This window comes from Aquila chrysaetos, chromosome 3 (assembly GCF_900496995.4).
Source record: "Aquila chrysaetos chrysaetos chromosome 3, bAquChr1.4, whole genome shotgun sequence".
NCBI classification, from domain to species: domain Eukaryota; kingdom Metazoa; phylum Chordata; class Aves; order Accipitriformes; family Accipitridae; genus Aquila; species Aquila chrysaetos.
Window position 1 is genome coordinate 46,179,263 of NC_044006.1, and position 24,078 is coordinate 46,203,340.

At 37.8% G+C, this 24,078-nt stretch overlaps 1 protein-coding gene across 2 annotated transcripts in view; it reads right to left on the minus strand.

Annotated features, from left to right (window-relative positions):
- BZW2 (basic leucine zipper and W2 domains 2) overlaps window positions 1-24,078 on the minus strand; it is a 59,347-nt gene that overhangs the window by 15,321 nt on the left and 19,948 nt on the right. For both annotated transcript variants that reach the window (XM_030008900.1, XM_030008901.2), the window contains exons 2-7: window positions 22,185-22,249; window positions 15,370-15,546; window positions 14,085-14,188; window positions 11,270-11,335; window positions 4,724-4,859; window positions 1,142-1,251 (exon numbers count right to left, since the gene is read on the minus strand). In XM_030008900.1, the coding sequence (XP_029864760.1) occupies window positions 1,142-1,251; window positions 4,724-4,859; window positions 11,270-11,335; window positions 14,085-14,188; window positions 15,370-15,546; window positions 22,185-22,242 (651 nt within the window). In that variant the 5' untranslated portion in view covers window positions 22,243-22,249. The remainder of the gene's footprint in view (window positions 1-1,141; window positions 1,252-4,723; window positions 4,860-11,269; window positions 11,336-14,084; window positions 14,189-15,369; window positions 15,547-22,184; window positions 22,250-24,078) is intronic.

Sequence of the window (24,078 nt, forward strand, 5' to 3'; positions counted from 1 at the left end):
TTTTTTTTTTTTTACAAAGCAGCTAGAGACCCTCAATCTGTTTACTTACTGAAAATGAGATTAAGAGGAAACTACCATGAAGGCATCTAAGCTAGGCAACATTATCTGATACTTTATAGTTCTTTAATACAGCAGCATCATGAGAGCCAACAGCTGAAAGCTTAAGTCAGTCAAGTTTGAAATAGAAGTAAGATGCAGTTTGCTTTTTTCCCCTCTAATAAAAAGTGTTATTAGCCCATTTCCCAGCTTTATGGCAAATTATTTATGACTTGGACTCTTAAAATCAAATACAAATTGAAGAGATGAAGGGGTGTGGGAGGTTGCTTCACTTTGGAAAGATTCTTGCTTAATGATAAATTATTGAGGTAGAAACAGGAAATACTGCTGAAATTCTCCAGACAGTGCTACACATGATGTAGTGCATTTGATTGGATTATCACAGCAGCAATCTTTTTGAGGATTAAAAAAAACCTATTGATCTTCAGAAAGAACACTGTGAAAGAAAGGCACATGACATTGCTGCACATTCATATATACTGTAATTACCTCAGGCCATTGCTACAAACTCAGAACACAGGTTTTGAGTCCAAAGGCTGAAAGCCTTCCTGCATTGCTCCTACCAGGTCTGCTGTCACCACTGCAGGACCATTTATGCTACCCAGATGGCTATTGCTGCAGAAAATTAGCTTACTGTGCTTTTGCTATACTATTTAAACACTGTTGCTTTGGAAACTTACATTCTAATCATAACCCTTTATACTTTATTTATTATTTACAAAAGTAAAACAGATTTCAAAAAAATAAAAGTCCGCACACACAGTTGCTGGTGGTGTGTGTTTTGTTAGCAGTGGTTAGAAAAAAAACAAACGTTTGAGTAATTCCCAAGCCCCCTATATACAGTCTTTCAGAAGGCATTTAACTACAGGAAAAATAGAGACAGAATGTGAAAACATGCGATATTTAATATTCCTGAACCCGTATCAATGCTGTGGCCATAACTATTGCTGTGATTCAAAATATTTAAAAAATGCTAAGACAGTCTGAGGGGGAGTAACATGCTTACAACAAACTACCATCTACATTTTATTTCCTTCTCTTTCCCAAGGAGAGAAAAGGATTATTGAAAATATATTGTACTTACTAGCAATCTCTTATCAAGGTTGGCTTTTCTTAAAGCAGAGGTAACAGAATTGGCATCTTTCTCTGCCATCCATGCTTTAAAAAGCTTTACAGCAAAAGAGGCTGCAATCCCTGTTTGAGAAAAAACACAAAACAAGCTTCAGCAATTTTCAACATGAATTAGAGATAGCTATAAGAATTTCAAGGTTACAAAATGGCTACAAGAATATGGAATGAAAACACATTTATGACAACAGGACCAAACATGTAGAGCTGAAATGCTCATTTTTTTCTTTAATGCAGTATTAATTTTCTGAAGTACGCTAGATTGTTTGAAAATCTTTTTTCATTCTGTGTCAACCATCTCCATTCAATTGTTCAAAGATTTTCTTTCCAATTATTTTTCCTACCTCCCCAATTTACAGAGCAAGTCCAATGCAAAAGGAAAAAAATTATGCGTTAAATCAGTTAGGGGATGAAGGCACAAAATAATAAAGAATAGTCAGGAATAAGAACTGAAAAAGTGTATCTTCAGAGGGCTTTTTAGCAAGTCCTGGAATAGGGTGAAATAACTTTTCAACTTCAAGGTAACTGATGGTACCCCATCCTCCTAGGAGGCATTTAGTAGCTGGTAGGACCAGGCACAAATACTATTTTAAGGGGAAAAATTCCTTCCTCAAGGCACAACTTAGTATTTTGTGCATTAAATCAAACGAACTCTACCTCTGCTAGCTGTAGCTTTCCCAGGGGAGCTAAGAAACCATTAGCCCCACACCTCTTATTTCCTAAAGCAGCACCACCACAGCTCTGCTCCAGCTTCTCGGCTGTGAGTGGCAAGTGCAGGGAGCTGAAGGAAGCTGAAAGGTCTCAGAGATGGAGACCCAGCTCATCCTTGAGGCCAGCAGGCCAGTTATGCTTCTCCATGCTACTCTCATATAACATTTACAGTGCTATTGAGGGTGGTGACAATGATAATGGTATACTATGCTACAGCCAGTTGTTATAATTTTCTGTTTCACCTCCAAACAGTCCTGAAGCTCTGAGAGCTAGATGGGACCTACTGGGAGGAAGTAGCTTCGTCATTCTTAGCCACTTTATAGATAGATATCCATTCTTTCTATTTCTAGGATACATTGACTAAATGAGTCATCAAACAAGAACAGAAGAGATTATTCCCAGAGCAGTGTAAACTTCATTAACATTCATTACAGATCTTGACTGTTATGACAGTTTTGGCAACCTTATTTCAAGAGCTTAGTCGTAAGGCACGATCCATAGTGAAGTACTACATGGAACCACGGATGCGCAATGCCATACCAAGACAGGCCTACAAATACTACTTTGGGCTTGTTTTACATGTTGTACAGCAGGTTCCAAGTGAAACCAGCATGATGCAGCAGTCTTAAGTACTGTAGGTTGACTAGTCAAGGCTGACAAAGCCTGGTCAACCAACAGGGAAGCTGGGCATAACTTCCACCTGTCATTTCTGAACCTGCAAACAAAGTTCAGCATATCCAACACGTGCTTATGTGTTCAGTACCAAAATTGAACGGAGCGGTCTCTGTCGGCACCAAGCACTGTCCCAGTACCCATGTCCTAAACCCTTTTTCAAGTTTTAGCTTAAAATAAAACAAGTTTTATGCCAGTACAAATATTAGAGGGAGGTTGTTCTAGGGCTTCACTAACCGCATATGTTTTCAAACTTACTTCTAATTTACAGCCCAAGTTTATCATCGGCCAGTTCCTATACTCTAATTCATGTGCTAGCGCTGTCTTTTCCTTTAAATAGTTCTTCTATTTTTCTGGTTTTTTTCCCCACTATTTGCAGAAAGTAACTTCAGCCATTCATTTTACAGATTAACCTGTTAGCTGCTCTTTGCATTTGCACTGGTTTTTCAGCATGGGTGACAAGAAGGGTACACTTAACCCTGATGAGGTTCCACCACTGCCTAGACCTTTCTCTCTCTCTGCTAGAAATACATCAGCCATCCCCAAAAGACTTTTTTTTTCCATCTATACATCACAGTAAAAGTAATGACAACACTGAAAAAGGGTAAACTTAAAGTAACATATTTGCCCTCTAACTTGAGAGATCTCCTGTCCACACAATCTACCCTTATCTCACTTTCAGCCAATTCTTTGCCAATGCTACAATTCAATACAAACATGCTGATCAACAACTCCCTCAGGCCACCCAATTGTTTCCTCATGTATTTTAACCTCACCTGCCTGCAGCATTTTGTTTTTGTAAATCAAAGAAAGTATCAAGCTTATTCTTATATGATCTACCTGTTTTAAGCCTTGCTCTTTTTCCTGTTTTGCAATTACCTTCACACCTTTAGTTATTCTTCCATAAAAGATCTATTCCAGAACACTGATTGAACAACCATTTCCCCAAATGTTGTTACAGGTACACTTTCAATATATATAAACCCAGAACCAAAAGTATACGTAAGCTCCTGACAAAAGCTTAGGGCTCCTAGAAACAAAAGTTCATAATGCAAGTGGAATTTGTTCTAGAATTTGTACATTACAATTGTATTCCTAAAGTGTTAAACTTAAAATATAACAAATTACTTGAGTTTTAAAAATTTGAGTTTTCAGATGCCTTTTGTCTTCCCATAACTAGGAACAGACTTTGATTTAAACACATTTCAGGCAATCACCCTAAGACATGGATTAGTGCTTTTGTTTGAATTTTCTCCTAGTTTAATTCTGATTCTGAAAGCTGTGGGTGATGACAGAGCAAAGCTGCAGCTGTGGCTTTTCTTTCTGCAGCATTTAGAAAACAAATCTAATGGTTAGCATGCTGCAAATGAGAACACGAAGTTAGAATACTTTTTTTTTTAATGAAAGTTAGAATACATTTTAGCTAAAATATAAGTCTTTAACAAAACCAAAAAGATTTCATGAAAACTGTTTAACACTGACAGTGCATTTGCAATTATTCCAGGTAGTCAGTAACTGGCAGAGAAAGACATTGTTGAGCAAGCATTCGGAAAATCAGGACTCCAAGTAGATGGCTATAAATAAATAAATAAATAAATAAAAACCCTCAAAAAAAGAGGAAAAAAGTAAACTCAAAAAGGCATTCTACCCTAAGACTCAAAGAACAGTTACTCACCATATGGTAAATACAAGTCCATGGGAAAGTGTATCAATCACTGATCACTACTGGTATGAAGGCAATATCCAGTTGGCCTGCATGTGCTCTCTGTCCTACTTCACACTCACATGCACAAGATACTGGCAACACTTGAAAAAATGCTAGTAGACATGTCTTAGCATCTATAGATGCTATACTTCACACTTTTATAGTATCACAATGCTACATACATTCTACAATTTGCACACATGTATAGCTTCCAAAAAAACATAAATCCTTTGGAGTTTGTTTTTGCTTTTTGTTGCTTTTTTCCTATGTTTGACTGCCCTTTTATTAGATTTCATGAAGTATGTTGGCCATTGCTGTCTGTATATGCTTCTGCTTTAAAATACCAATTTCTGTTGTACAGTTACAGGCTTTCAACATATAAAATATATTGCAATAAAATACATCTCCTATTAAAACTAATGTAAGAAAAAAGATCATATAGAAACTTACCTTCTTTGACTATATTGTCAGTGAAGAGGCTTGTTAAAATTGTAGCAGGAAGAGTCCCGTTGGCTAACAGGATGCCAGAAAGCATTGCCAGCTTTGTCTGTTCCGTCTCAGTAAAGGCTTTAAGAAACAGCAGAAGCTGTGGGTCAGACAAGAAAGGGGGGAAAAAAAAAAAAAGAAAAAAAAAAAATATATTTGAGCCAGACAATGGTAACAGGTAGAGACGAATATTAGCAGACATTTTAATTTCTTATTTCTGAAGAAGTCCTATTCTAATTAATAGCAAATACGTCAAAATCTGTCTTGAAGCATGGCAGTGACATTTCACTGATTGCTTATAATTTCACTTTCCATAAGGACACAAGCGTGTGGAATATGACCTTACTCAGGGAGACAGGGCTCATCTTCTCCAAATATATGTATATATGTGTGAAAATAAAAGTGCTTGTTAAAGGCTTGAGACCCACAGAAATTTTAGGATCACAGACTTGCTGATTTCAACAGGCTGACAGGAGCCTGCTCATTCACATCTTCTGAGTTCAGACTAAGCCCCACACAGTTGCCGTTCATTTTCTAGCTTACAAAAACTATTACTAATGCAAACAATAAAAGGATGAGAAAGCTTCCTGTTTTCCTTTTGCGGAAGGGAACACAGCACAATTACAACAGATTTTCTGTTGGCTAAAATAATATATTTCAAGTTCAGACATTTTTGATAAAGCTGACAAAGGACAGACAGGAACAGAAGCTGCTTTAAGACCTCACCATTCCCACTACTAACTACAAGAGGAAACAAACAGCTTGAGAAAAAATTACAGATCTCACCATCTTAAGTGCTATTTGATCTGAACTACATATTTACCTCTTAGAAGTCTAAAAATGGCAATTAAATCTATTTTAAATATCTTAATTTTGTATGTTAAAATGAATGATTTGAAAGCATATTGAAGAAGTACATTACACCTGTTTACACCAGGAAAAAAGTGCAAAATGAGATTTTGTCAACAGCATTACTGTTAATAATGTTTTCTTAACATGCTGTTAGCAATCACAATAGGGGTGATGGGAAAAAGGAGGCTAAACAGCAAAGGGCAGCTTCATTCATTGCAAAAAGCTGGTGATTCCATCAGAAGCTAGCTTACAAATTTACCATCACTAAAAAAAAAAAAAAAAAGAAAAGAAGAAGAAAAAAAGAAGAAAAAAAAGAGAGGAAAAAAAAAAGACTGCAGACATCCATTGCTGGAGTTAAAAAGGAATTCTCATTTACTTCTTCAGCTACCAGCACTTTACTCAGCTACCTTCTGCTGTCATGACACCCTTTTTCCTTCTCTGAATGAGCAATAGATGCAATTAAAGCAGAACAGCTCATTCTGATGGAAAATTCCCACCCCATTTCCAAATTAAGGGTATTTCTTAATTACCAAATCTTACCCATACAAAGGGACAGAATATCACACATGTCCCTGTGCTTGTTTGTTACCATGGACAGTGAGAGCTCTTCTCCAAGATATCTAAACAGCTCATCATTAACTGTAAAGCTTTCCAGATGTAGTAATATTTTAAAAATCCAGATAACTAAGTCATTAAAATTCATGCAGTGTTTTATGAATAACTGCTCTGTATCAGTGAATAGAACTGAAAAAAACTCATTTATACGGTAGTACTTACATAACAACATCAGCTTTAAATTACAGCTTACACAGGCCTGAATGATTCAACCACAAACAAACCATTTGGGGTTTTTTTAGTGGGCTTCAGCCAAACGATTGCAACATGCAGTTCTAGCTTAAAAGAAAAATTATGAAACTATAAAGTCTCAAGGTGTAATTTTGTTTCAACAAACTGTGACTCACAACCAAAAAATGTATGAAAATTTGGGATGCAGATGAATGGAATTATTATTTCTAAACATACAGATGAGAAACAAATGGCATGCTGTATTTCCAAATGCAGCAATTAACTGGTGTATATATAATGGTGCAGGTAAAGGAACTCCGGGGCCACATTTAATGGGAAAACTGAAAACATTTTTACAGAATTTCAATATAAACCTAGTGTAAAATGGAGGCCTGGGGATTTAAACCTTTCTTTATACAAGCTTTATCAACAATACTGTACCAAAATGAGATTTGCACAAGAAAAAATTTGAAATTAGACCTTTTGCAAGTACAGAGACTGAGACTGTTAACAAAGAGGAAACAGCTTTAGATTTCTGTGTAGCCTACTTAATTCTTTTTCCTTCTGCTCCCATACAAGCAACAGATGAGGAGTTTGATTAGAAAGTGGTCACACTGACTACTTTAACATGACCAACCAGGTTTTGACATACTTCTGAGCTGTAACTTCCATTAGGTTTTGTCAGTAATGAGTAGATCATGAGCAGTTATAATCATTCACGTCAGATTTGAGTCATGAAAGCAACAACGGCAGGAAATCCAGCTGCAAAGCCAGAGTTATGCAGTCCAAGGTAGAGAAGGATTCTAAAAGAAGGACATCCAAATATTTATCAACTCTAGTTTTGAGAAATCTGTATTCGTTCAAATGTTTTGGAAGGTCTGAAATCACGTATCTATGAAGTTCACAGCCTCATCCTCTTCCCTTTCCCTTGAAACATGCTTCTTGCAAGTCTCTTAGCTTGAATCTGAATTATGGTGTTCTTGAACTGTACCCCACTGCAGTATGTTTTGAGCAGGAACCTCATCTTCTACATGTCTCTCACTACTTAAAGTACTGTTGATGCTACTAGCATAATTTTTATTTTACTAATATTTTTGAAAAGCAGCTCAAATAAACTTATACATGTCATTTTCTGCTGTTCAAGGATATTATTCTATACTTTCAAGCAATTGTGAAACATAGTCTAATTTAGGGGGAGACTGGGTGATAGGAAGAATTAAAACCTTTAATAAACCCTCTCAAAAACAATCAAAAAGAACAAAACATTCAGTTCAAAGCTGTTGTTTCAGATTTTTATTGCTGATTATTTTAAGAGCTCTTCTTTTACCATCACGATTACAAATCTCAGCAGGGAAGTCACAAAATGTCCAAGTCACTTCAGAATAGTACCAAACCACCCACAGAAAGTGCTCCAAGCTGATGCTTCCCTGCTGTTAGCCAAGCACTGGCATTACTGCTTTTGTTAGAGATACAGACCAATTCCAGGCATAAAATGCGCAGTTCTGGCTCACAATTTTGTATTTCTATCACAGCTATAAGAACTCCCACCTATTTAAGTGGGAGTTCAGAATGCCTAATAAGCACAAGACCAGACCTAATGTGCTGTTCCATGCTATTTTTGTCTTTAAAGAAAAAGTCTTTTAGGCACAAATTCTGGGCAGAAAAGATACTCACAAGTAAAGACAGGAATGCAACATTAAAAAGCATACAAGAAAAACAAGTGCTTCTGCTCTCCTCTTGAGATCTGGAAACCTTAATAGCAAAAATTAGGGAATTTTATCCACACAGGGAGTGTGGTGTCTTTTTATATCTTCATTATCTGAAATGGTCTGTTGCTTTAGCATCTGACAGTTAGTCACATCTGTAGACAGCACTGAATTATCAGCAATGGAACAGGCAGCTAACATAACAACAGATACCCGCTGACTGATTCTTGCCTTTTATTTAGTTGACTTAAAGCATCTCTGTTTACTCCCCATTTGAACTCAGAATGTTAGTCTCCTCTTATTTCATAATTCCCAGCTTGATTTGGGGTTCTTTCATTAGGAAAATTGGAACACGAACAAAGGACCTCATAACATATCCCAGTACTTCAGACATCCTCATATGACTCAGTAATATTTACCACTGTTAAGACCAAAAATATACTTACTTGTACTTTATCCCAACTTTGATAATTAAAAAAACCTACACAGAATGCTACTTAAACATGCAAACACACTATATAGACAGCTAATATTGCATTCTTCATCCACTGACCTGAACAGAAATACATACGTAAGAAAGATGAACACAAAGTTGGAACTGAGAATTTTACTGAAATTATTGCAAAATGTCATCATAGGTCTATGCCAGTACAGTGGGCAGTGCTCATATGAACTTAAACTGCTTATATCAAAAAACAGCAGGTGAGCAATACACTTAAACATCTTTATCTTCTGTTAAATTGCTTGCACAAAATAATGTAGATGTAAAACTTTAGATGTATGGTTTGCTTATGTCACTAGAAGAAAGAATAACTGGCAATTTTGGTGGGAGAGAATTAAGAAATACGACATTTGAAAGCTAGAAGCAGATGAAAAAGGGAAAGGTGTTGGGAAATAATGAAGTCCTAATGACAAAGTTATGAACTAGAAGACATAAAGCAAGTACTTGTACAAATACTGCCATTTAAGACAATCACTCTTGAAAGCGAAGTCCCACTGACACCATCTGGTTCTTTAGAGTGAAACTGCTGGTATTGCCTTGGTTTTCTTAGCACGACTTTTTCTATGAGAAGAGCTAATTTTCCCCAAGTGCTCTAGCTGCCTAATGAATCTGCCAGAAAAATCACTTCCATTGCTGGGATAGTGACACATGAAACAACATCAAGGAGTCACTCTCTTGCTTTTCTAACCACCGACTAACTGCAGTAGTCTTTGAACTACTAAATCTTTCATAAAAACCTAGAAATACTAATGCATCTATCATCTGACCTTCTATCAGCAGCTACTCTCATACAAGTTACTGCACACAGGGATAAAAGCATTAAATAGTTAAAACCCCAGCAGCCTCATCAGCTAGAAGACAGTCACTTGGTGGGTTCACACAAGCAAGGGGAGGGAGAAGGTAAGCAAAAGGCATCTATGAATACTCCTCAAGGCTTTTAAGGCAATGACAGTGCAGGTGCAATACACAGGCCCAAACACCTTCACAACCACCTTCCTAGTTTCTAATTCTCAGAAAAACTGCATTAACTGAGGAAGAGAGCGCACCTGGCACCCACACCAAAAGGCAGGTCCCCAGGAGCCACACCAAGATTTGCACCAGCGCTAAGGGTGGCAAGAGAAGGGTAGTTGGAAAAATCTCCCCTCAACCTAGGACCACTATGCAAAACTAATCTCGTGACTTGTCATAAAAGATGCAATCTGACACTGAAAACTATACAAAAAGCATGTACATAAACAATTGAGATTTGCAGTCTGCAAGGTGAACAAGGCCACTCTGACCCCACACTGCCATGGCTAGGATGCTTCCAATGGCTTTAAATGAGTAGCATGACTCCAGTCACACCATACCTCAAATTACTGCTTTCTCTCAAGCTAACGTATGGCTAAACTTCACATCAGAGGCACTTGTTCCTCAACTGAAGGGTTAAATTACTATATATTAACCATAGTCTCATTTTGTCACTAAGTGTGCAAAGTGAATTCTTAGAGACTTAGAGGATTCAAAATAAAGCAAGTTACAGAAGAGAGAGGAGGCGGCTTGAATTGACATGGCATTTGCTCAATATGCTGAACACTCTTTGAAACTTGAATGCTATGAGTCAGCGCTTCTCATGTCAATGATTATAGTAATTAACAGCAAGAACATTAGATTTGTGTGGGGATAGAGGTAAATTTAGGTCTTTAGAATGATGTATTGAGCAATCAGCATCAGTTAATAGGCATGCTGGCCACAAGTGCAAAAATAATTTCCTATATGAGCAAGAATGTATAAATCAGAGCCAAATTTATTCAGCCACAAGAGGTGGTGGTGAAGCATCATACTCCAGACTTACCCTCATCTGACCCTTGCAGTAATTTTTCTAATGTTTAAATAATATGGAAACACACTTTTACTTTTAACAAACATGGTAATTTAGTCACAGGACAGGTTTTGCCATTATCAGCATGCCTGTTAACTTACAGCACAACACAGTGTTTATTACTTATTCAGGCCATTAGAAAAAGATATTTACATCTGTTACTAGGAACTCAAAATAGACAAAATAAATCAGTATTTTGTTTTTCAAAAATTTCTACCCAGTTTTCTCCTGTCTCCTTAGAATTCAGTATCACAAAGCAAAACAGTATCCACAAATATCCACTACAGTCTAACAGGCAAATCCTGAGCATTCCGCCAGTGGTGATGACTTTCTCTTGCACGTATCTATGGCCTCAAACACAAAAACTTGTGGTTAGGATTCATTCCACAATGCAAGAGTAGTTTAATACTCATACATCAAGTGACATTCTGCACAGTAGATTTGCATTTATTCTATGGAAAAACCACAGAGAGCTGTTCTATTAGCAGGATAGTAACACCACCTCTCATTAAGAACTACTCCCCAAAGCATATCAAAGTTCTGCACAAAAAAGCCTGGGATAGAAGGCAAGTTTGGCCAAAGAAACCAAAGGAAGCATTAATTCAGAATTATGCTACATCAAGTGCTGCCAGCAGTATTCCCAAAGAGCTAGATTTGCAGACTAAAGCTGCCACCTGTAGGTTCCATCCTCTTTTCCAGTAGAGCTAAATAAAATACATAACAGCACCACATTTATACATATACAATTATATTAGACATAGGGTAAAAAATATTAATGCTCAAGAGGAGACTGCCACCGTTACCTTTTTGATTTCATCTTCAAATGCCTTCTCCAGATATTTGTATCTCCTGATAAGTTTATTGAAGACCTAAAGATAAATACAGATTAACTTAAAAAATGTAACAATTGCAGCCATCCTTCTTCACAAAAAAGGCAAAGGGAAACAAGACTGCCACTACTGAATCCATAAAAAATATCTTTGACTAATCCATGATAAGACAATTTTTTCTTTTTATTATCTCCACAGCAGGAAATAAAAAGTAGGAAGCACTGCTGGCTTCTCACACTCTAATATTCCACTGCACAGTTTTCCTTTAGACATTGTTTCCAGGAAATGAGCAGCCAGCAGAATGATATTTCTGCAGTTATCTGTTGCGTTTTCTGCCTCGTGGCAGACCATGAAACACCCTTCTCTATTAGTCTGTTCACAAGTGGAAAAATACAAGTTTTGCAATTCTTGCTTCATAGTGCATTGTTTGAATCAGAGAATTTACTGCAGTTTGAGTCGTCTTTTTCATATTTCTCAAAATTTTATTCCTACTCTACTTTTCACCCTATCCGTAGATAAAAGCAGGGGAAAGGAGGAGAAGAAGGAGGTTGACTCCGCACCCTTCCCCTGGTAATGCAGCTCTCTGGGGACGTTGTCAGGTGTAAGCCGATGGAGTGAGGCAGTCAGGTAGCACTGCTGGGCATCTTCAGTAGATGCAGGATCTTTGTCAAATCCACTAACAGGAATGCTTACAAAACACACTACTGCCAGGGAAAGAGAAAGAACATTTGACAAGCTTTTACAACAAGTATGTTCTTGGAAACACTTGTTCTCCAGTTTTCACCGTTTGTTTCCCATCATGTGAGCACAGATTATGAAAGCAGAAGCAGCACAGGTGCAGGGTGCATTCAGATGGAAGAAGGGAGAGATAAGAAATTAAACAAACAAATCACTGCTCTCACTACTGTACAAAGGGCACTGTCACAGGTAAAAAGGTTTATATGGGGAACAAATGACATTATTGTCAGGCTGGATGGTGGTGGGGAGAGAAATTAAGTTTAGAAAGTTTCAATTCACTTTTCAGAGAACATAAACTACACCCAAACACCCTAAATGGTAGTATTTTGGCTCAGAACAAGTGAAAAAAACAAATTGTGGCCACGCTGAGAGGCAGACACACACAGAATTCGAATAAAATAAGGTGTAAAATAAGGTCTAAGATGAAAACGTAAGATAGGATCTTGTTCATATTTCCAAACAAAATTTTGTATATTTTTGTAAGTCCCTGTAAATGACAGAAGTACACTTCATAAGCAAATAACCTGCTAAAATATCAACACTAGCTTTAGCCTTTTTTCTTGAAGACTTTTCACTCTTTGAATTGTTTCCATGACTAAAACCACAAAAATAGCCACACTACTGGTTCATTTGGGAGTCAAAGTTAAGAAATTACCTAGAAGATAAGGAAGCTCTAAACACTATTTTAGCCTAACTCCACTTTTTCATAATACAATAAGTGCTCTATTTCCCATTATGCATGAAAAAAACTGGCGAGGTCTATAAAAGGATACATCTCTTCAGGCATTAACTACAAAATCTTGATTTATTTTGGTGGCTTTTGGTTTGAAATACAGAGAATACACTGAAAATTCCAGTGCTTCAAATCCTGAAGCTTTCATTTCCATTTTCCAACATGCAACCTTTTGCTTTAAAGTTAAATTTCTCCTTGGAGGACTGGTACTGCCAATTCTTATTATCAAACCAGTAAAATATTAAAATTCAAGATGACAGAATCAATGCTTTTACCAATAACAGAGATTTTCCTTAAGTAGAATACCCTGTTTTTAAGAGATAATAAAGCTGATACACAAGATATATTGACTTCCTTTCCAGAAATAAGTATATTTCACTTCTTCAGATTATCAAAGATGTGTTTTTAAAGGAGCCTTCTGCTATTTAGCAAACATTTGTTACCGATGCAGACTCTGATCCCAGCACCCTTTAAATCAACCATGCACCTTTTCAGCAACTGACCACCCTCAACACCTTAGCAGGGACAGTGACTTCTGTGCTTTCACTTACTGTCTCCAGCATCCCAATAATAACTAGTTATTTAGAAAGATAAATATGTTACTTAATTAACAACAGACTTTTGACATATGGGAGTTTCAATGGTATTGCGTTTTTATGCAATCCTACTTGTATCCAGAATTGCATGGTGGCTTTGAACTTTCAATAGAATTCTTATTGTATTTTCTCATATAATTATTATCTTCCATTAAGGAGTTATGCAATGTTAGCTTCTCTTCAATAATGTTTTAGGCTTCATTGCTTTTTTCTGTTAATTTCACATAAGCCTATTTGTGCAAGCCTTATTCCTGAAAAAAAGAAATTATATATCACATATGTAGGAGAAATTAAACCTCTTGGACTATATGCCCAATTCCTAGCTAGTTACACAACTAAAGGTTAGAGGCATGAGCTTTATATTTTTTGTCATTCATATACTTCATGTGTTTCCAAAAATATGTTCACACAAATCTTTCAGGCTGCATACAGAAAAGGTCAACAAAAAATAAGGATGGTATCTAAAAATATGCTGAACCAACAGCAGACTGAAATAAGTAAGACTGCTTTCTGTAAAAGAAAGCATTGCCAGCTGTGATCAGATTATCTTAGATATCCTATTTTCTTACCTGAAATTTATAGGTTAGGGCAGATTACTGGTTAACTGGAATTTCAACTGTCCTTAGCTAGCCTATTGCAGCCTAGACAGTCTGCACATGTTCCACTGTAATCCCTTTTGATACACAAATGGAAAACAGTAATCAACCACGCCTTTACTGACCTGAGCATAATTTCGAATGGCATCATGATCTTCATCTGCAAAAAATACACAGTGGTTGGTCATCTTGGTCTTGTCATTGTCATCTATGCGTGTGCCTCCAGGAGCTAAAAGAAAAGGGGGGGGGGGGGGGGGGAAGGAAGAAACAATTTCTTACTTTAGAGAATGTTCTATAATTATAAGATTTAATAAGTCTAATAACTCTTATTTTAGTATCACTGAGGCAAAAGGCAAGGGTTAGTTAGCAGGGGAGAAGGGGTAACAGAGAGAGATGGAGCTTTGCGAGGCTGTGGTGGCAACTGTCAGAAGGGACAGCTGGCTGATATGCTGCACCTTAGATCACACAGACCTCACAGGACTGAGAGATTCATTTCACACTAAGGAATCTTAGCTGGTTTTGAGAGCACTGAGTGTGATCAAATAAATATGGGTAAGAGCATAACCCTTGCGCATATTTTAATTACTACTTTAAACACCACAATAACATAAATCCTTTCCAAAGAGAAAAGTATTAGCACTCTGTTACTAATTTGAGGACTTGGAACATCCTCCTAACCCCTTCTAATGCTTACCAGGCCCACGTAAATGTTCAAAACACTGCTGCAAAAGTTTTCTCCTGGCTTATTTTGTTGAGAGCTTTTTTCCTAGATATTTCCACTGGCTTTTGTTTCCTGCATTACCTCAAGTCTTAGAGAAACATCTTTTCTTCCTACATGCCAAAGAGCAGGAAGCAGAAATCAAACCAATGTGACCAGTAAAAAGAGTCAACTTATTCAAAACACAGAGGAAGGTGAAAGGCATGTTTTTGCCCAAGCTGCCACTGATACCTGGAGGAAATGCCCCATGAACATCCACAAAGCATTCCTCATTATCCTTCACTTCTCTTTGCTAGCCTTTGCTGTAATGTCTACAAAGCAAGCTTTGCAACAGCTAATGACCTGGAGTGCTGTATTACACTTTCTTATGCTAATAAATTCCTCTGTTTCCCCTAGTTAGCATCTCTCATTTTCTTTGCGGTTGCATTTATATGCTGCTTCAGCTCAGACTGAAGGCTTCTCAGAGCAGCATCCATTTTTTGTAATATTTGCAGAATGCCTCACACAATCAAGTCCCTAGATATTACTACACTACAAACAATAAACAATGCTATGATATGAGATGCAACAAGTATCTAGATAAGGAAAATTGTAATACAGTTTATAATTTCCATTCTGTAAAGGAAAAAACAGCATCTTAAAAGAAGCAAGGCTGATCATCAAAATTCTGTATCAGGTACACTGCAGGTTACCTAGCATGCTGCCAGCTACCAAAATATCAAAGAGTGTGTCAGCATAGCGGCGATAATCAAGACGTGAGCCTGTTGCATCCAGAAACTTGGCTATAGCCTCCAGGTCACTCCCAGCTTCATTGAGGCCTTGGACAATTGTATCCCTGAAGACTGTGGGTTCAAATTTCTCCTTTTCATCTAGAACAGAGATAAATAAAGAAAAGGAGAGCGAGTCAGTTTTTAAACTTTCTGTTAAAATCCCGTATCAGCCAGCAATTGAAACGACCATGGCACCTAAACATATTCTTCCCATTGTGGTCAACACACTGAAAGTTTGTTTGGCTTTTATTCCCTCTGGAAATTTTGCAGTGTTTACCCTCACTTCCCTCTCCTCCTCATCCCCCAAACACCAAAAGACACAGAAACATATGGGAATAAATAAAGAAGAGGAAAAGCAACTGTTGAAATTGTTTTCAAATTTCATACTCTTACTTCTCTTGTTGAAGATATTATTGAATGTGTGTATCATTATACATTGTTAAATCTGATAACAGAGTAAAGGGAATGTCAGTTATGTGTACATAATCTCACTGTAGGAACACTCCATTTTTCATTTCTTGATATTTTGCTTTAAAGAACTATGGTCACATATCTAAAATGTTTTCAAAAAGACAAGTCTTCAGGAAAGGATAACATCAGGGTTTTAATAAAAATAGTTTTTGCATAAACATTTAGGACCAGGCAACATCATGTAACCAAGAATTTCATCTTTCATATTCACAGACCTAAGCAGCACTAGGAACACGGAAAAGCAGTGCTCACATTGCATTTTCTACAGCTGTCCCTGGCTGAACTCAATTAAGGTACAGTCTGACCCCCAGACAACATCCCTATCTATGTCAAGGCCATTAGCCACAACAGATGTAACTGCAACCTCCATATAAAGCTAGGTAGATTTACCCATACCTCCTGCTGCTTCTTCTTGCGGGCTGTTAACAGCTTACCACAGACACCTGAAGCTTCTTAACAAAACAAGTCTTGGCTTTGTATAAGGGCACATACAAAATGCTTGTTACCATCAAAATAACTCTGAACTTCAGAAACAGAACTGCGAGCTGTTCTGTGGCCCTCAAAAAGCAAAGCTAGTTTGTTATCACCTGCTGACACAAATGTTGATACAAGTTCTTAAGAAACCTGCACATATTGTATCAAGAGGATAAGTCCGGAGATTTTTAGTTACTACGATGAATGAGGACTGGTAAAATTCCTGTCTAAACGTGTGCTAGTGCAGTCTGAAACATGCCAGCTGCAACTCTTGCAGACTTTTTGGGAGAAGAGGTTCTGGACTTTACACATCCTCTGGCTGCAAGTTTTCTTTCCCTGCAACTCATAGTGCAGCTTTTTATCCCAGTCATTAACCAGAGGACCTTGATTTCTGATAGCCTTTCTTCCTCCAATCTCTTTCCTCCTGCCACAATAGTCTTATGGCAATTAAATAACTATTTTACACACAATGCCTACTTTTATTGGCTTTATTATTTCTAATATAGAAAAGTTTCTCTCTTCTTGCTCCCCTGCATGTACCTGGGGTGCACTCATTCTACCATCTTCAGTGCATCACTTGCACATTCTCCTCCTCTTCCAATGCATCCCCTTCCCCCATAACAATCATATCTGAAAGGCACAAAGCAGTCCCTTCCACTCAGTGTCCCAGGCCACTGGGAAGCTCAGGGGACTAGTCAACTTCCAAAGAGGTCCTTCCAAAGAGCCTGGCAGCACGCAGCCAACAGCAGCTCCAGGGCTGGCTGTCAAGCACTCAGAAGCACTGGAAAAATGAAGCATCATCTTATTTTCCAGAAATGCCCTGCTACACCTAGCTTTTAGTGGCTTGTTGACGTTATGACCCATCTCCACATGGCTTGCTGCCCCATCCCCAAAAACTGACCTCAGACCAAAGCTGAGGGTTACTCAACTCCATGGATACCCATACATATGCTCATGAAACCACCTGCTCCCAACGCCAGCTCGTTCTGAAGCAATGCACACAACCCCATAGTGCCAACCTAGCTTCTCCCCTACTGTGCTCCTGTAATCCAATAAACTACTGAATATGCCCCTTCTCTGGACTGCAGGTATCTTCTTCCCAGGCTTTTACTTCACCCCAGACCTTGGAGATATTCAGGGTCTCAGCTGTGTTACCTCAACTTTCAGCTGTGATGAAGGTCTAGAGTCTGCTGTTTGAGTAACCATCTCTCCTATCTGCAGGGCATGCCCGAAAGGGTCAAGTGGAAAAACTGAAGAACGTGCCTTTGGGGAAATGCCTACAGAGAAGCATACTACTGAAATCCCATTTGAGCCATCAGATTGGTTACCAAATACCCAGTTTCAGCTCTCTTCCAACTTGAAGTACTAAAACAACCTGAAACAAAAAACCAAACCAACCAACCCACAGACAAACAAGCTTTTTACTGAAGAAAGCATAAGTACTTCAGTATGTGTACTTCAGGCAGTTTTATTTGCGCACAAGAAACCCAGCTCCACCCATAAACAAGTATCTGAGTACAATTATTCTCTTTCGGGTTACTAGATAAGTATGTATTATTTGCAGGGTAAAAAAAATGGTTGATAATTCATTAACCAGTACGAAGACAGAGTTCTGTCTTAAGAGAGGAGATAAAAAAAACAATCCTATTTTACCTTTTCAAATGTATTTTGTCTAAAAATTTAAGATGTTTATGTCTAAACTGAAAGGTGTTATATGCTTGGTATCATGGGTACACAGTGCTCAGTACAAACACAAACACCATGATTAGTATTTCTTAGCTGTTTTAAAGAGATTCTTCTCCTGCCCCAGAAGTCCTCCTCTCATCTGCAGTACCCTACTATTTTCTTGTCTATCACAAACTAAAAATTTACACAGGAAGAGGAAGTGAACTCATTGCATGAAAAATTATTTATAATTGTACTGAAACATTTTCCTACCAAGCTAATGTACTGAAGAGGAATATGCTGATGTAGTACAACAGGGTGAGTAAGAAGCCATCATCAAGAAGTGGTAACAGTATGTTGAGCTGTCAAGTACACTATTACTAAACAAGCACAGTTTCAATCACAGGCTAGTGGAGGCAGGTGTAGCTTGCAGATGTGATGCACACAATATCCAATGCAGCAGTGCTATACAGAGCTTTTAATTTTCATCATGTTCCCAGATCTTTACTTCCTTTCTTTTGCTTCTAAGGAAATCACGAAGTACATTTGTACCCCTCTCCTTAAGAATTAATCATAACTCCTCAACAGAAGGCCCACAACTGTATTTCTGTGGAACAAAAATGAGATGCCCTGTTTGGCCCCTCTTCTGACTTCATGTTAATGTAAAGGTGTAAAAACTGACATTTTACTAGATAATTTTCTTCCTGAAAGTAATATGCATCATTTTGCTTAGCTTCTTTTTATGCTGCCATTTACCTTTTTGCACCAGTTTTTTAGCAGATATTAACTCTATGTTATCTATACCATGGGAACAAACTTGGGTCTCAGGTATTGCCTGTCAGCTTACTTTAAACAATACACGCTGTTTGTTCCTGTTAATGCTTCAGGAAGCTTTTTGTCCTGTAGGTATTTGTCAACTGTCTGGATACATAAATTTTCCTTACTACCTAATAGCATTTTTGCTACTCCTATTTCTTCCTCTTCCATTTCAGAACACAAAGACATCAATTTGCATGCATGGAGTCAATACAATCCACATCCTGTGTATCTGCACCATAAGCACAAATACTGGCCAGATGCCAACTGGCCAGTTGTGACCAGGGTGCTGACCCTCACCAAAAAAGCTGTATTCAACAGGTACAGAGATTATACTAAGAACTAACCAAACTATTTTCTTTGCCCAGATTGCTAAGAACTTGATATAGAACTGTGAGATGTCCCCTTCTCTCAGAAGGTTCTTCCCTTTACAACATCATTTTTCTTCCTTCAAATATTTTAAAATTGATTTTAATGCCTGTCACTATATATGCTGGAGGCAAGGTTTATACCTTTTATTAGGTCAACTAATAGAACTGGAAGGAGTGGGATTTACAAGCTCCTCTTTCATAGTCCTCTTAAAAATATTTTAGACACTAAATACACTTTCAAACTTTAAAGAAAAAAAAACTATTGTCTTCCTCCTTTTTTGCTCTCTGAAAGCTCAGAAATTGTTGACCTTCAGAGATTAGCTGCAGCTAGCTGACCAGTGATAAGAGTTCACATGGACAATTATTTTTATTAGATGCCTGACTGCCATGTCACACCTTGCTGTCTCCTCGGATGGCAGTGCTCCTGGGGGAGAAGGGGAAAAAGAGTACTGTGGGACACAAATCAACTGGTAAGAACAAGCAGTCATCTCTCAACCAGCTCACGCCCCCCAGCATTTGCGTGTTTCAGACCCCCTACCTGCCTGCCTGTTACACACAGAAGAATAGTCTCGACCACTGAAATGCCATGGTCAAACCACAGCCACTGCATTCTGTCTTACCTGGGTGAAATTTCATGACTCCCTGATACACTGAAAGTCAGCATAAAAAAAACTAATAGTATCTTCTAGTTTAAGTCCAAGACAACAGTCTGTGACACTGCTATGATACAAAAAAGTATATACAAACAGAAGGGAATAAACATGCTAGGAAGCTATTTCTCTTCCTGATGCCCTCTGCCTCTAGAAAGAAAACAGGTATCTGTAAGGCAACCAGGATCCCACCATATTTGAAGAAGAGATTTTATGCTTTAAGCACATAAAGAAGTGTTTGCATGTTAAAATTTCTATATTAAAGCCATTTAATATCCCCAATCCCATTTAAGTAATCTCTCAAAAACCCCACCGCCCTAATCTTCCAGACTGCCCCCAAGCCTTTTCCTTCTTCCATGTAGTCAAGTTATCTAGTGCCACCTCCAATCACTGTAACAGAAATTCAAGAGATAGGCACAGAATTACAAATACAACCTCTTTATTTATTCTAATTATTACTTCTGTTGAATAGGAGTCGAAGACCAAATCTGTATTAGGACCCATTATGCCAAATACAGTGCAAAACATGGACAGAAAAGAAGTCTTTATGAGAGAGAGAACGTTTTCTAAGACAATTTAATCAAACAACATATGTACCATAACTAACTGACCTAGACTGAATAATACGTTGGATCAACCCAGCAGTATGCATATCTGATTGCTTTTATTGGTTGATCTCACAGAGGTATTTCTTTAAGTATTGTTAATTCCACTCCTCTAGCTACATCTATACTGTTGGTAGTTAATGCAGTGTACAGCTCCTACTGCATAATGTTCTGGACCATGCTGATAGAAAGTTAATCCCACTAATTACTGGAGCATTGTGACATTTAATTACAAACAATATAGGTTTCTTTTTTTAATTAGTTATACCTACAAATGTTGTATGTGCATCATAGAAAGGACGTTTTTCATTTAAGAGACCACAGCAGTCAAACGATCTGAGGAAGTGATGTGTGCAAGGGAGGAAAGACGAGAGAAAGCTGGCACTGCTTTTTAACATGACTGAAAACAAACTATTTTGCAATTCTCATCCAAGCTTCACGATCATCCTAGATCTTAAGATGCTCACTCAGCTCTTCAGACTCGTGATAGAATTTGTAATTTTCTGAGAAAGGTCATCAACTCTTTTTGTTTCTCTCATCCATACTGAGAAAATGTTCTTATGTACATTTTCTGTCACAAGACTTTAAGACCAGGTGTTAGCTATTGATCAGAAACAGGAAAGTCAAGATGGAAAAAGTCTGTTACATGACGGACAGGAACCCCACCTGTGTGTGCTATAATAATCTGCTATTGGAACAGCAAAAAATCTAAGCCTTCTTTTCACAAACAAGACTTTTTTTTTCTGAGAAAATAACAATAATAACAAAAAAAATCATTTATTACATGTATTTTTGTTCTCTGCTTCAAAGTGTTGGGCATTCATTTCAGACACCTAAACCATGACAAATGAACTCTGAGTATAGTATGAGCAAGCATGTTAGGATGACACTTGCTGTACAGAATACCTGGATGAACAGTATAATTAGCACCACTTAGCTCTCTTTAAAAATCAATGCAATATTGTACATAAGGAAAGAGAGTGTTGGTCACGTTTACAGAAAACCAGTATCACAATGAATAAAATGGGACTTACACAATGGTAACTGTTTTATTTTAACAATAAAAAAAGAAACTACACTAACACAGCAGAAATAAATATTTGTGAAAAAGGAGCTTTCTGACCTCTATTGTTGCAGAAAGCAGGGCCAGTGAGATGATCTGACCATCTCATGGAGAAAGAAGATGAGAGAATTCCTTTTTAGATGTGAAAGGTTAATTTATAGAGATGGCATTGATTTGAGTCAAAGAAATAAAAACAAAAATCAAAACCAAGAAAGTGAGAAAATTTTCTTTACACAACCTTTAAACAAAAGCTCATATTTTGCTTTCTTAGTTGAAAAGGACATTTTAAGAAACACCTGAAACAAACATAAGTTCTCTTCCTTGTATGTAAAAATACTATAAACTCAGTTAGAATCTATTTTTTTACCTGAGGCTTCTACAAGACTTAACAGCTAATAAACCCGATTTTACAGAACCCAAATTTTACAGAAAGTCCTAAGATATACAGCAAAAATAATAAAATTTTTAGAGCTTAGTTAAAAATAACATCTGCACTCTTAACATGGCTGAAGAGAAGGGGAGAAAAACCTTAATCCTATTGAACTTTCAGCTATTCCACCTGCCCTGTTTCTAGTCATTTTAACAAAGAGGAAAGTAAAGTAAAAAACGTAATGTAACCTACCCCTCTTCCTAGTTTTGAACCGCTGGCCTGTTAGCACCGGCTTCTGATTCTTATTCATAAAATTTCTGGAGGGAAAAAAAAGATAAAGATATATTTTTACTATGGCATTTACAGGCAACAGTTTAACCTAAAGGCAAAATAAACATTCAGTGTAGTAAAATCCCAACATGTGAAAGGGAAAGATAGTTCCTGATGTATACTTAAAGAATAATTCACATTATCTTAAAGATGAAGAGCACTACGATCTAAGAATAAATTTGATAAGATGTGCTTCTCAAAACCTGGCTCTTAGCATCCCTATAAAAAACCCTGAAGGTTCAAACCCGAGCAGGAAGGTGATGAAGCCTCTGCCCTTACTGCTGGGGCAGGAGTACAGCAGCGCTGCCCGCACAGCTCACGGGGATGCTCAGGGGCACAGAAGCCAGCAGGGCACAGGACTGGGAACCATCCTGGTGGGGCTCAGCGCCGCACAGGTGTCGCCCTCCAGCATGTTCACCATGCAGATGGGCTCCCAGGGCTACACACCGTCTTGCTGAAGACATGACTGCAGTCTAACCACAAAGACAATGTTTCAACCATCAAATCCCACTCAAATGTTTCTTCCAAGCATCACTATATCTTAATAACTTTTAGTTCCTAAAAACATGTAGGTGTTGTAAAAATAATAGAAGATAAACAAATCCCTACCCCTATCAACTTTGTGCATAAACACATAAGTAAGGACCTACATGGCACATCATATAGTAAAAACAACAGTAAAAAATATTGGGCTTATACTGCTTCAAATCTTAACAGCGAATCTCAATGCAATGTTAAAAAATTGGGGAAGTGATCATATATTAATGCCATTTTATCCAAAGAAAACAAAACTATTTTTCAGCTTTGGATATAATTATTTTAATCACACAAGACACAACTTGCGCAATGAGCAGCTAATTCGGCTGAACCGACAGCTGAACGCAAACAGCAGCAAATACAAGGAAGCTCTGCAGCATGTGCCAATCATCACAGGTCATTCCCCTGTCCTGCCAACAGCAAGTGCCAGCGCTAAGACAGGCCACCTACTTCATACCCTGCAGGTCATTAGGTCACTGTTACATATGATTTGCTCATCCAGAATTAAGCCTTACCATGCAAGCTTTGTCCTTTGGGGATGTTCTTCTAATAACTTTAGTTTTACAAAAATTTGTATTATTTGTATTTCTTCATTGTGGACTCTGCATGTCTAGTTTAAAAGTACACACATTTGCCAACACTTTTTCCTACCACCAGCGAAGAGAAACTCAAGCTCTATGGCTAGCAAGATGCCATCAATCACACGTTACTATCCTAGTAATTCTCTCTCTACCCCTGCAAGTTCATTTAACAACTCTGTTAACAATGCTCCAGCTGTACAATATATTCCCATTCCCCGGACTACCTCTTCTAGGTGCAGCATGGCCAGCTGGCCACTTCTGCGGCATGTCAAATGTTTAACTTGGCAAACCACTGCTTTCTAGTCTACGTCTCCCACTTATCCGCAGTCAAAAACTGCCCACATGCACTGGAAATAGCCAGTAAAGTTCAGAGTCAAGACTGGTTTTCGTTTCTGCAAGTCATAAAAATACAAAGATGCAACAAGCAGTTAAACCGAGAGGTTCACATTCATCACTGAGATTTAAAGCTACGGTTTTAACAGACCAAGGAACATTTCAAAACAACTGCAACACTAAATAGACTTCTGGAAAAACGATTTGCCCATCTGCAAAGAGAGTTAAAAATGGCAAACCATCATATCACAGGATCTTTTAAACCACTGTAGGATCCAAGCTTCCCTTCACAGCAGAGCTCAAAAGTCTCTTTCCCCCACTTAGCTGTGTAGATGGCAGAGGAACAGGAGGTGCTTTACAAGTTA